Source organism: Erpetoichthys calabaricus, chromosome 7 (genome assembly GCF_900747795.2).
Source record: "Erpetoichthys calabaricus chromosome 7, fErpCal1.3, whole genome shotgun sequence".
Classification (NCBI taxonomy): domain Eukaryota; kingdom Metazoa; phylum Chordata; class Cladistia; order Polypteriformes; family Polypteridae; genus Erpetoichthys; species Erpetoichthys calabaricus.
Window position 1 is genome coordinate 183,674,622 of NC_041400.2, and position 14,760 is coordinate 183,689,381.

General features: G+C 42.1%; 1 protein-coding gene across 1 annotated transcript in view; it reads left to right on the forward strand.

Annotated features, from left to right (window-relative positions):
- Positions 1-14,760, forward strand: part of gsr (glutathione reductase) — an 81,467-nt gene that overhangs the window by 55,404 nt on the left and 11,303 nt on the right. The window contains exons 8-9 of the mRNA XM_028805816.2: positions 4,220-4,306; positions 10,428-10,586. Of these exons, the coding sequence (XP_028661649.2) occupies positions 4,220-4,306; positions 10,428-10,586 (246 nt within the window). The remainder of the gene's footprint in view (positions 1-4,219; positions 4,307-10,427; positions 10,587-14,760) is intronic.

Consider the following 14,760-nt stretch of genomic DNA (forward strand, 5'->3'; position numbering starts at 1 on the left):
CAAGACCCTGAGATACTTGAACTCCTCCACTTGGGGCAGGATCTCACTACCAACCCTGAGAGGGCACTCCACCCTTTTCCGGCTGAGGACCATGGTCTCGAATTTGGAGGTGCTGATTCCCATCCCAGCCGCTTCACACTCAGCTGCGAACCGATCCAGAGAGAGCTGAAGATCACGGCCTGATGAAGCAAACAGGACAACATCATCTGCAAAAAGCAGTGACCCAATCCTGAGCCCACCAAACTGGACCCCCTCAACGCCCTGGCTGCGCCTAGAAATTCTGTCCATAAAAGTTATGAACAGAATTGGTGACAAAGGGCAGCCCTGGCGGAGTCCAACTCTCACTGGAAATGGATTCGACTTACTGCCGGCAATGCGGACCAAGCTCTGACACCGGTTGTACAGGGACCGAACAGCCCTTATCAGGGGGTCCGGTACCCCATACTCTCGGAGTACCCCCCACAGGATTCCCTGAGGGACACGGTCGAATGCCTTTTCCAAGTCCACAAAACACATGTAGACTGGTTGGGCAAACTCCCATGCACCCTCCAGGACCCTGCTAAGGGTATAGAGCTGGCCCACTGTTCCGCGACCAGGATGAAAACCACACTGTTCCTCCTGAATCCGAGGCTCGACTATCCGACGGACCCTCCTCTCCAGGACCCCTGAATAGACTTTTCCAGGGAGGCTGAGGAGTGTGATCCCTCTGTAGTTGGAACACACCCTCCGATCCCCCTTCTTAAAGAGGGGGACCACCACCCCCGGTCTGCCAATCCAGAGGCACTGTCCCTGATGTCCATGTGATGTTGCAGAGGCGTGTCAACCAAGACAGTCCTACAACATCCAGAGCCTTGAGGAACTCCGGGCGTATCTCATCCACCCCCCGGGGCCCTGCCACCAAGGAGTTTTTTTGACCACCTCGGTGACCTCAGTCCCAGAGATGGGGGAGCCCACCTCTGAGTCCCCAGGTTCTGCTTCCTCATTGGAAGGCATGTTAATGGGATTGAGGAGGTCTTCGAAGTACTCCCCCCACCGTCCCACAACGTCCCGAGTCGAGGTCAGCAGTGCACCATCCCCACCATACACAGTGTTGGCACTGCACTGCTTCCCCTTCCTGAGACGCCGGATGGTGGACCAGAATCTCCTCGAAGCCGTCCGAAAGTCGTTCTCCATGGCCTCCCCAAACTCCTCCCACGCCCGAGTTTTTGCCTCAGCAACCACCAAAGCCGCATTCCGCTTGGCCTGCCGGTACCTATCAGCTGCCTCCAGGGTCCCACAGGACAAAAGGGTCCTGTAGGACTCCTTCTTCAGCTTGACGGCATCCTTCACCGCCGGTGTCCACCAACGGGTTCGGGGATTGCCGCCACGACAGGCACCAACCACCTTACAGCCACAGCTCCGGTCAGCTGCTTCAACAATAGAGGCACGGAACATGGCCCATTCAGACTCAATGTCCCCCACCTCCCTCGGGATGTGGTCGAAGTTCTGCCGGAGGTGGGAGTTGAAGCTACTTCTGACAGGGGGCTTTGCCAGACGTTCCCAGCAGACCCTCACAACACGTTTGGGCCTACCACGTCTGACCGGGATCCTCCCCCACCATCGAAGCCAACTCACCACCAGGTGGTGATCAGTTGACAGCTCCGCCCCTCTCTTCACCCGAGTGTCCAAGACATGTGGCCGCAAGTCCGACGACACGACCACAAAGTCGATCATCGAACTGAGGCCTAGGGTGTCCTGGTGCCAAGTGCACATATGAACACCCCTATGCTTGAACATGGTGTTCGTTATGGACAATCCGTGACGAGCACAGAAGTCCAATAACAAAACACCGCTCGGGTTCAGATCAGGGGGGGCCATTCAAATTTTTCAAATGTTCATTTTTTTTCCCTGTGCTTAAAACTCGTTAAAAAAAAATTGTTTACAGCGATCAGTTCGTAAGGCTATTAGCGTGAACTTTTGCAATGTTAGTTGTCTCTGTTGTTCAAGGTTTTCTCAGTGTTATTCAATGTTTTTACATTTAGTTTTTCTATTACACTGTACATTCTATGGTATAATTAACTATTTTTGTGCTTAAAAATCTTTAAAAAAATATATTTACATACAGTTCATACAGTCTGGAACGGATTAATTGTATTTACATACAATCCTATGGAGGAAATCACTTCGGGTTGCGACCAGAGTTTTGGAACGAATTACGGTCATGACTCGAGGTTCCACTGTATACTGTACATAGAGAGAGGTTCTGAATTTAGCATTATAAGTAAAGATGAACAAAGTCATTGCATACACATAAAAGCCGATTGAGATTACACCCAAGAAACAGAAGAATTCACTTTGCACTTGTGAATGCCTTAGGGTGCTGCCTCCTGGGTTTGAATTCTGTACCCGGTTGTCCCTATGTGTGTCTGTGGATTTCCTCTGGGTAGTCTGTCCCCAAAATCCAACTCCACTGACAGGTAGATAAGGTTAACTGGCGACTTTACATTGGTAGCACTACTCTGAGTGAGTTTGGATGTGTGTGAAACTGCCAGAAAAAGTTTGTCTATTGCGATCTTGAATTGGATTAGGCAAGTTTATACTGTAAATGTGCATTTAGGTGTGTCTGTATTACATTGTATTTATTTATTTAGTAGACACATTTTCTCATCGAATTGGGATGAAATTCACATGACTTATACAACATAGTTTTTGGATAGCTGACAAGAGTTTTTAGCATGCGTTTGAGCACGTGCGCTCCAGTGGTATCCTCCTCACAACCATAGTCTAATACCCCTAACCATACAGCATATGAGCCTGTCAAACCCCCTTCAGTTGTTCAAATAATTTTTCAGGTGATCAGACTACCTCACTCATTCTTTCTCTGTGTCAAAAAGTTTACAATAAGGAAACGCCTGTCTCATGTTGGAGCTCTGTACTTCACCTAAATGGTCTTTAAAATCTCAACTGCATGCTTATTTATAGCCATTTTTAAACGATTTTATTTAACTTGACTCCTCTGCCTGTTTGTTTGTCTGGGTCAAATCTTGCAACTGATTTTAAACCCACTCTTGCCCAAGCGAAATTCTTCAAATGTTGCATACGTGTTCAGTATCGATGACAATACAATAATCCATCAGAACCAATGCAGTCACATAACAAATTTCGCTATAATCAACGGTTATGCGCTTCCAATTAAAACACACACAACAATGACGGAGAAAGAATATAGTGAGATATTGGAGCATACAATTGAGAGACGCAGCGGATTGCCCTCGCTTGCCTCTTCTAGCGAGTAGAGTGAGTAAATATGCGTGCCGACTTTACTCGTTGACTCTTGTGAAGGCCTTGATGATCACGGTGAGGAAGTGGCTCTGAGGCTAGGGATCCACACTGGCAATCGGAAGGTTGCCGGTTCGAATCCCGTAAATGCCAATAGGGACTCTGCTCTGTTGGGCCCTTGAGTAAGGCCCTTAACCTGCAATTGCTGAGCTCTTTGAGTAGTGAGAAAAAGCGCTATATAAATGCAAAGAATTTATTATTTTATTATTATTAAGCTCGCCGTTCTGTCATCGCTTTTTTTTTTTTTTTTTGGCTGCAACGGAGCGTTACTCCCATAAGAGCCTAAACTGAAAAATAGAGACCAAAAAAATTTTTTTTAAATAAAATGATTTTATTTACTTTACTTATAAATGCACTAGAAAGGAAAAAGTAAAATTTTCTTTAACCACAATTTTCGTGGTTATATGTGACTAAATAAAATTGTGGGCCGCACATAAATGAATTGATTCAAACAATTTTTGAAACTTGTTTTTAGTGTGGTGGGGAGTTAAAATGTTGTTGTTTTTTTTTAATATTTTATGATGAAAGTACCTATTCTATTAATTGATTGATTGAATTAATTAATTTATGTGCGGCTCGCAATTTTATTTAGTCACATATAACCATGAAAATTGTTAAAGAAAAAATTATTTTTTCCTTTCTAGTGCATTTCTAAGTAAATAAAGTTGTTTTGAATATATAAAATTAAATATTTTTTTTATATAATTCAGTTGAATTTTCCCAGTTCGGTGTAATGTTCGTGCAGTGCACTAAACCATCTTGCTCTACTGCTTACAAAAGCAAAGCTCTCCGTCAGAGAGACAAATTGATTGGCTTGAGACTTTCCCACAAAATGCGCCCTTGCAGTCACTCAAAAGCCAACTGCTTGTCACACTGTTGTTGCTTTCTTTCATTCTCACAGGTGCTAAGAAGCTTTGATTCCCTTATCAGCACGAACTGTACTCAAGAACTGGAAAAAGCTGGCATCGATCTTTGGAAGAATTCACAGGTATTGTAATGTTGATGTGAACATGGTTTATTGTACCCCACTGTGATATAGCAGGTCCGTGGTTCCGAACGAATGGCCAGTTTTTAATAAATAATCCGTTTGGCCGTGTTAGTCTCCGTGAGCGCGCTCGCGCAACCGCGGGGAGTTGATGAGGTATTTGGGACAAGACGGACCTGCATGTGAAGGTGCCATCATTCTCAATTGCTTCATTGGCTTCCTGTAGTGCGCGAGGGAGCGAGCGAGTGAGGCAGGCAGCTGGGAGGAGAGACCCAGAAAGGAGTGTTTGGTCGACATTTGGAAGGGGGGCAGTAGGAAGCGGCCGCTACAGCTGAGCGGTTCCAAGGAGCCGGAGTGACCGGGAGTTAAGGATGGTTCGCCACACAAGGCAGAGAAGGCAACGGGAATCGAGGAGGCTTGGAGGATTGAGAGCCCCAGTGTGATTGCCCTGGTCGCTGGGGACCCGAGTCTCAGTCCGGCAAGGGAGCTGTACGTAGCCAGAGGATGGAAGGCAACCGGACCAGTTGAGAGTCAGCTGCACCTGTGGATAGTGAGACTCCCATGTTGCAACACCCATTTGGGATACGCAGGGGAGCCACCAGCTAAAAGGAGAAGGCACCAGGTTTTTAAAAAGGACAGCTTTCATCCATGGGTTTAAACTCGTTTTAAAGGATGTATTTTTTTGGCTTTTAACCTCCTCTTTTTGCATATGTTTTTATGGATTATTTATTAACTTTGTGAAGCACTGCACTATTTATTTGAACACCGTTTTGATGGTTATCTATCTAGAACATTCCAGTTGATTTTGCGACTTCTCTTATAGCACTAAGTATCATAGTTCGCCTGTGGTGCCAACTCATTTGCACGAATCTGGGAGACATGCTCTGGCACAATGGGGGGGGGGGGGTAAGCATGACGTCACGTGCCAGCCTCGGGGGTGTACCTTACCTCCACTTAGCTAGCGAATGACAGAACTACTTAACGGATTTAGATCATTTTTTTCTTTAATTTGCTTGAACATTCTGGTTGATTTTGCGACTTCTCTCATCTCTCTAAGTATCACAGTTCACCTGCAGGCGTGATATATTCACACTAATCCGAGACAAAGGCTGTGGGCCGAGGGGAGGGGGGAAGCGTAATGTCAGGAATGGGGAGCTGAGCAGGGCCCTCCTCACTGTCCTGTCTCAGTACAACACAGGCGGAGTCGCGAGGGATGGCTAGTTGTTAATAAAAGCACAGGACACTTTTACACCATCCCCTTGCTCCATGTGTGATTTGTCCTCATCTGCCAGCTCTTTCAGTTATGTTATCAACGGTGTCGGGTTCAAGAGGCTCCCAAAACAAGAAGAGGGAACATGGAGGAGGACCCACACCCTCATTGAAGGGTCAAGACTTGCAAACGTTCTCCTCCACCTGAGGCCTTAGTCAAGTGTACCAGAGAGCTGAAAAACAAAGAGTTTCCAAACCTAACAGCTTTTCATTTTTCCCATTTTCTTCCACAAATATCTTGGATTGCTGGGTGTTTGTTAAATTCTTGCAGTAGGAAAACGCCTCAAGTGGCACTCTACGCTCTAAGGCAGTGTTTCCCAAATTCAGTCCTGGGGACCCCCTGTGGCTGCAGGTTTTTGTCCCAACCAGATTCCTAATCATTGACAGCACCCTGATAACACTGAGCTCATTTAATTAGCTGGTATTTTTTTTTCTTTTCTTCGATATTCAGAAAAGCACAGCAGCATGATTTTTACATTTATAAGACATTTATAAATATTTCTGCTTTTGCTGTAAATTTAAATGCTTAACTCTCTTTTGTTGATTTCATTATATTTTGCCCTTTGTGCAGTTTTTTTGCCAGAAGTCTGCATGACCATCATCATCATCAAGTCCTTCTGTGAGAACCCTAAATACAAAGAGGATTATTTCATTTATGTTAGGTAGAATGCCCAAAGGGGACTGGGTGGTCTCGTGGCCTGGAACCCCTGCAGATTTTATTTTTTTCTCCAGCCGTCTGGAGTTTTTTTTTTGTTTTTTCTGTCCCCCCCTGGCCATCGGACCTTACTCCTTTTCTATGTTAACTAATGTTGTCTTATTTTAATTTCTTATTTTGTCTTTTTATTTTCTTTTCTTCATTATGTAATGCACTTTGATCTACTTTTTTGTATGAAAATGTGCTATATAAGTAAATGTTGTTGTTTTCCCCTTCGTCGTATCTTATTAATGACAATTTAAAACGTGCAGAGCAGACACCCAGGCAAACATCACTGAATAACCAAAGGCTGCAACTACTTTAGTGTCAGACCCACTCATTAGTAAATAATGAATTAATTAAACAATTAGAACACCTAGAAAAGTAGAATGAAAACACTGTTAAAAAGAAAAAAATACATTATTCCTACATAACTGCTTGGTACATTTTAATATTTTTTTTTTTTTTAGCAAACTTATTTTTCTAATTTCTATATTGTTCCCAAAACACTTGGGAAATATCAGTTCACTTAATTAGCCCAGGAGTTCAATTAAAAACAGAAGGTGGTTGGAACAAAATCCCGCAGCCACAGGGGGTCCCCAGGACCGAGTCATAGAGACACTGCTCTAAGGTATGGAAACCGAGTCCAAATTAGGCTCGTGCTGATGTTCAGTATCATCGGCAATCAACGAGTTGTTACTTACATCGCCATTGGACATTACTTTAAACACGCTGTACAACCTCAGTTCCCAAAAAAGTTGGGGCAGTATGGAAAATGCTAATACAAAAAAACCAAAAAGGAGTGATTTGTAAATGTACCTTGACTTGCACTCAAACTCAAACAATATAAAGATGAGGTATTTCACATTTTACCTAATCAACTGCATTGTTTCAGAAAACATACATTTATTCTGAAATTGATGCCTGTAACATGTTCCAAATAATTTGGGATGGGAGTAGTTTAGGACTAATGACGATGTGACAAGTTGAAATAATAAGGTGATGTGAAAACAGGCGAGCCAGTAGTGTTCTGGTATTGTAAGAGCCAATCTTAGAAAGTTAAAGTTTTGAGTTAAACTTATATTAATGTTTGCTTTATTTGAATAGAATATAATTTCTTCCATAGTCATAGACAATGGTATAGTCTTTTCCCCCTATAAGTTAGCAAGATATAGAATCTTCTTACTATAACTGAGAAACTGTGAGTTAATAAGCTCAGTTGTTGTTGTTGTTGTGTTTAGAACAGGTCCCAGTAAACAGGGACTTGAAAGACCCATTTTCTACTTAGAAATGGGATAAGCATACAGTTTTCTGATCGTTTTGAAATGGTTCAGAAATTATATGTGAATAGTAATGATTTAAGATGTAACAAGATTAAGCTAAGAACTGAACTTTTTTTGTTATAGATTTTTCCTTTTTTTGCTATTTTAATTTTCTTTTTTTTTTTGTGTGTGAACTGTTTTACTTTGAAACTTAACTAAACACTTAAAAACAAAGATATTTTGTCTGTGTAATCATTTCTGCGCGTCAGGCCTTTGCTGAATCCCATTTTTGAGTTAGAGCTGCAGAATTTTAGAAACTTTGGGAAAACGTAGCTACAGGTATATTAGGGGCCTCCAAAAAGAGGCCAAGTCCTTCAAGAGCAGAGATGGGTTGAGGCTTGCCAGTTTGTCTATAGATATGTCTGCGAATAATCAAGAACTTTGAGAATGTACAGTGGTGTGAAAAACTAGTTGCCCCCTTCCTGATTTCTTATTCTTTTGCATGTTTGTCACACAAAATGTTTCTGATCATCAAACACATTTAACCATTAGTCAAATATAACACAAGTAAACACAAAATGCAGTTTGTAAATGGTAGTTTTTATTATTTAGGGAGAAAAAAAAATCCAAACCTACATGGCCCTGTGTTGAAAAAGTAATTGCCCCCTGAACCTAATAACTGGTTGGGCCACCCTTAGCAGCAATAACTGCAATCAAGCGTTTGCGATAACTTGCAATGAGTCTTTTACAGCGCTCTGGAGGAATTTTTGGCCCACTCATCTTTGCAAAATTGTTGTAATTCAGCTTTATTTGAGGGTTTTCTAGCATGAACCGCCTTTTTAAGGTCATGCCATAGCATCTCAGTTGGATTCAGGTCAGGACTTTGACTAGGCCACTCCAAAGTCTTCATTTTGTTTTTCTTCAGCCATTCAGAGGTGGATTTGCTGGTGTGTTTTTGGGTCATTGTCCTGTTGCAGCACCCAAGATCGCTTCAGCTTGAGTTGACGAACAGATGGCCGGACATTCTCCTTCAGGATTTTTTGGTAGACAGTAGAATTCATGGTTCCATCTATCACAGCAAGCCTTCCAGGTCCTGAAGCAGCAAAACAACCCAGACCATCACACTACCACCACCATATTTTACTGTTGGTGTGATGTTCTTTTTCTGAAATGCTGTGTTCCTTTTACGCCAGATGTAAAGGGACATTTGCCTTCCAAAAAGTTCAACTTTTGTCTCATCAGTCCACAAGGTATTTTCCCAAAAGTCTTGGCAATCATTGAGATGTTTCTTAGCAAAATTGAGACGAGCCCTAATGTTCTTTTTGCTTAACAGTGGTTTGCGTCTTGGAAATCTGCCATGCAGGCCGTTTTTGCCCAGTCTCTTTCTTATGGTGGAGTCGTGAACACTGACCTTAATTGAGGCAAGTGAGGCCTGCAGTTCTTTAGACGTTGTCCTGGGGTCTTTTGTGACCTCTCGGATGAGTCGTCTCTGCGCTCTTGGGGTAATTTTGGTCGGCCGGCCACTCCTGGGAAGGTTCACCACTGTTCCATGTTTTTGCCATTTGTGGATAATGGCTCTCACTGTGGTTCGCTGGAGTCCCAAAGCTTTAGAAATGGCTTTATAACCTTTACCAGACTGATAGATCTCAATTACTTCTGTTCTCATTTGTTCCTGAATTTCTTTGGATCTTGGCATGATGTCTAGCTTTTGAGGTGCTTTTGGTCTACTTCTCTGTGTCAGGCAGCTCCTATTTAAGTGATTTCTTGATTGAAACAGGTGTGGCAGTAATCAGGCCTGGGGGTGGCTACGGAAATTGAACTCAGGTGTGATACACCACAGTTTAGGTTATTTTTTAACAAGGGGGCAATTACTTTTTCACACAGGGCCATGTAGGTTTGGATTTTTTTTTCTCCCTAAATAATAAAAATCATCATTTAAAAACTGCATTTTGTGTTTACTTGTGTTATATTTGACTAATGGTTAAATGTGTTTGATGATCAGAAACATTTTGTGTGACAAACATGCAAAAGAATAAGAAATCAGGAAGGGGGCAAATAGTTTTTCACACCACTGTATGTTGTCAACATCAAGTCGGTAGGATTGTGGGCATTTCTCCCTCTACAGCACATCATGTAGTTAAAACTTTCCCGTCAAATCTCAGTGTGTGAAGGGCACAGCCACAATCCACTTCTGAATGTGCGTGATGTCTGATCTCTCAGATGTGCCTCTCTTAAAAACTGTCATGTGTCTGTGATGGATATCATGACGTGGACTTGGGAATACTTTGGTAAACTTTTGGCAGTCAACACCATTGGCCACTGCAATAACAGATGCAACTTAAGGCTTTATTTACTATGCAAAGCAGAAGCCGTACATCAACACTGTCCAGAAGCTCCATTAACATCTCTGGGCTTAGTCTCATCTGAGATGGACAGTAGCACAGTGGAATCGAGAATTGTTGTCTGATGAGTCAACATTTCAAGTAATTTTTGGAAAAAAAACAACCATTGTGTTCTCCAGACCAAACAAGAAGCCATCCAAGATGTTATCAGCGTCGGGTCAAATGCCAGCATCTGTCCTGGTATTGGGAAGGGCGAGTGCACTTCGGTGAGGGCACCATTGATGCAAAAAGGTGTGTACAAATTTTGTAGCAAACTTTTCTGCCATCCAGACGGGACGTCCCAGATTATTAGAGCACAGTTGTGTAAGCAGGGAGTGTGGGTAGAAGAAGAAAGCCAAAGATGAGTAAAGGAAATGTTTCCAGAAATGAAAGAAGCACTGGGATAAGTGATTTAGTAACTGGGGTGTGTTTTTTAACCTTTGACACTTTGTGTATGGCTTGAAAATGATCTGGGGTTATGTTAAAAGAGGTTGTCCTCCATTGTGTTTTGCCTACAGGTCAAATTGGTACGCAAAGGTGACAAAGGTTTGGAGGTAACCATAATGACCAGGAAAGCAGATGGACAAGAGACGACCAGTACAATCCAGGATGTGGATTGCCTATTGTGGGCAATTGGGAGGGAGCCGAAAACTAAAGAAATGAACCTAGAAGTGTTGGTAAGGTTGTCCTGCGCCAGTACGCGGCTCTTAAATTCATTTCTTTACGTCATCTGACATTTTTGGACCTTATTTCTGGGGATTTCAGCCTTAGGAAGAGTTACTTTACATTTCATAACATTTGAATCTAGAGTAGGAGAGTACTTGGTGTTGTTGCTACAGGGATTCAGTATTCTAGAGTCAAAGAACATCTTTATTGTTATAATAATAAACTTTATATTGTATTTTTGTAGTGTTACTGCCTTAGACCAGCAAGAGTCTGGGTTCTGTGAACGGCCTGGTCACTATCTGTGGACTGCTTGCATCTTGTCCACAACATCAGAGGCGTATGTGTTAGGATGACTGGCCCCATGTGAGGGTGAATATGTCTTATTACATGAGATACACGTGAGATATATTTCTGCACATTTTCATGTCTTGTAGACTGAAGTTTAAATGGATATTTTTGCTTATCAATCTATGTAATGCAAAAATGCATATGCAAAAAATAGAAAGAAAAAAAAAACTTTACATGGGAGTTGTTCTGCTTGCCCAATAACCATAATGACAAAGTGACAACTTTGAAAGGTTTGCAAATGTATTAAAAATCAAAAACTGAAATCTCCTGCCCATGAGTATTCAGACCCTTTGCTGTGGCACGGAAGCCACTCTACCATAAATGGCATTTAAAGTACCCTGAGAGCTTGAGGAGGAAGATTCTCTGGTCTGATGAGACACTAACTGAACTCTTTGGGCAAAACTCCAAGTGCTCACCTGTTTTGTCTTGGTAGAGTAATATTTTACTCTACTTTCTCCTTTTGTATTTTTAATGCGTAGCCTTTCTCAGAATGCATCAAATCTCACAGACTTACCACTGTTTATAAGGTATTATAGTATACAACTTACCTACATCTGCAACCCCAGGCAATTAGATGTAGTAAAAGACAAGCAGGAATTAAGTTACAATTTAAACACTATTATTGGTAATATTCATAAATAATAACAATATGCAAAGTACAATTGAATATTGGCAACCATACAACCTGATTAAATGGTGATGTGTAGTTTCAGGCGGCACACAGACTTGTAGTTATTTAAAATGTCTCTAGTTAAGGCATCATTGGTGTCCAGCTTTCTTCAGGCCGTATGCCTGTTCCAGTATGGCTGCCGAGATGTGCTCTCCATTGTGTTGTCCTTTCACATGAGACATGTCCTCTTTTTTTAACATGGTTTCCTCCGTCCTCCAGACATTCCAAAAATTCATTAAAATGTCCTCCTTTCACAGAATCACGAACAGAGTTGACCGTTTTTGACCAAGTACATATGATATATACCAAGAATGAGCAGCCTTCGGCCATTCTCCGTTCATCCGCGTCACCGCGTGACATTACGTTACATTATCACGTTATCAATAATTGTAACATCAAGTAGCAGCAACACTGTTTTATATTCTATTTCCGCCTGACAGCGCAACAGACAGCAGTTAGTGGTTGATTGTCTAAAAAAAGTAATAACTAAGAAGTTTTTGTAAAAATTAAATGTCAACAGAAACAGAAAAGTCTAAAACCGAAAAGAGAAAATGCAAGTTTTCTGGTCGTCACAAGGCAAAATATCCGTGTTTTGAGGAGGACGAAATTAAACCGAAGCGAAATGCGTGGTGTGCGATTCCTACATGTCTGTCACTAATAAAGGAACGCTTGATTTTCAACGACATATTGAAAGCGAGAGACACCGAAAGACGGTACGAACGTACGATTCAAATGCCAAGATGACATTTTTTGAGCTGAAACATTCAACTGCTGACAAAAAGGAGCATGCAGCTGAAGCTACATTAGCGTTTATACTGTTGCTCATCATCAGTCCTACAGGTCGATGGACTGTACTGCTGGCTTAATGCACAAATTGTTTGCGGACTCTGACACTGCAAAAAATACTTCGTGTGGTAGGACGAAATCAGAAGCCATTATCAATGGCGTCATTGGCCCTCACAGTGTTACCAAACTAGTTCAGGCACTGAATGACGTTGGCTATTTTGGAGTGGCAACCGACGCAAGCAATCACGGAGCAGAGAAGTTGTTCCTAGTTATTGTGCAGTATTTTGACTGGAAAGCTGGTGGAACTAAAACAGGATTACTCGAGCTGGACAGCATGCCAAACGAAACGTCAGAAACTATTTCCAAGTATCTTGTAGATACTCTTAAGTACCACCATCTGTATTGCATTTTCCAGAGACAATGCAAATGTGAACTTTGGAGGTATCAGTCGGAGGGATGGGAATAATGTGTTTTCGCAGCTGAAAAAAGCCCTGCAGTGCCCACTTGTTGGAGTAGGATGTCCAGCCCATGTACTGCACAACTGCATTCAGCATGGGGCAGATCTGCTGCCAGTTGACGTTGAAACAATTATACTGAAAGTGTTCAATTATTTTTCCATTTACACCGTTCGCACACAGGCTTTGAAAGATTTCTGCTATTTCGTCGATGTTACGTGCCAGCAGCTGTTGTACCACGGCAAGACCAAATGGCTGAGTTTGTTTCCAGCAATAGAGAGAATTTTGCAGATTTTTCCAGCTTTGAAGGCTTACTTCCAAAGCATGGATCAGCCACCAGTGTTGGAAGATTTTTTTTTAAACGATTTTTCGGAACTGTACTTGTGGTTCATACATTCTCAGATGTCCGTTTTCCAGTGCCAGATAGCGCTGATTGAAAAAGAAGAAACGTCTGTGTTGGAGGTCTGCAACAGCTTGCAGTCAACAATGAAAACTCTTCGAGGCAGGCTGGAGGAGACTTTTATTCCACTAACCATTACACAGCTTCTGACAAAATTTCATCAAGACGGTCGAGACGCAGATTCCAACAAGTTCACGCAAGCAGTCCAGTCAGTATACCAGGCATGCATTTCTTATTTGGAAAAATGGAAGGCACCTTTTGCTGAATTTCAGTGCTTTCAATGGATGTTTCTTGACAGGATGAAAGATATTTCGTTTGATGCTTTACTGCCATGTGTACAGTACCTGAAAGAGAAAGGAATTGATCTAGATGATGCTTCATTGTTTGATCAGTACCGAAACATTAGAAAGATGCCGAGTTTTTCAAGCGCCCCCTGTCCCAACAATGGAGCTCATACTTCAAAGATACTGTTGCTTGTCTATCTGAACTGCTTAAAGTGTGCACGTTTTTCTTCGCTATACCAGGGCACAACGCCAACATCGAACGAGCGTTCTCGCTCATCACCTCTCAGTGGACAAAGGAGAGAAACAGGCTCTCAATCCAGTCCGTCCAGGGAATAATTGTGACAAAGTACAACTTCAGGAACACATTGTGTCAAGAATTCTACACCTACATTGCTGGAAACAGTGACCTCTTGCGGAATGTTGGATCATCTGAGAAGTATGACATGACATAGGCGTAAACATACGTTTTTTTTTCTAAAGACATTGTTTAGTTTATGTTTAATATCTAATGATAATATTCGAGTTTCAGTTTTTTAGGTTGCTCACTAAATTGTAACCACTATATGTCACGTATGGTAACCGTGGAGTTGGAGGACAAAAATTACCAAATATATTTTCCTTTTTGACTGTCGGTGTCCTCCTTTATAGCCAAACCCATCTGGTCACCCTACCTTTCAGTTCATCAGTTTGGGAAGAGAGAGAGATGCTCCTTCATCAGATGTTAGTAAGAGAAAGTGTGTGAGGTTAAGCAAGTAAATTTTATAGATGTTCTGTCCAACCCCTACAGCCAGTAGGGCGTCATGGTACTTAAAAGCTTCTGATACAAGCCAGTTCCAAACAGCCATACTTCAGACTAATGGGGGAATAGAACATCTTAACACCTGATACCCCCCAAGACCATATGTTAAGGTAAAGCTTGGCAGTTAGGTAGCCTGCTTTCTTGCGAGGGTTGAAAGATTTTAGCAGAGAAATACTTGCTAAACTGGTTTAAGGCAAACCCCCAAACTGTGTCGTAAAATTCAAAGAGACCCATTCCTGGTAGGGGAAGGGGTTCTTAAACCATCAAACCATTGCTGTTATTATAAATAATGTAACACTGATATTACATTTGCTTTGCCTAAGTTACAAATAAAGACATACAAAATATTTATCAAGTTATATGCAAAATCTCACATCACAACATCACCAGACATACTTTTAAGGTTTTCTTTTTACGACCGACAATTGAAGGCCCTGGTTTTC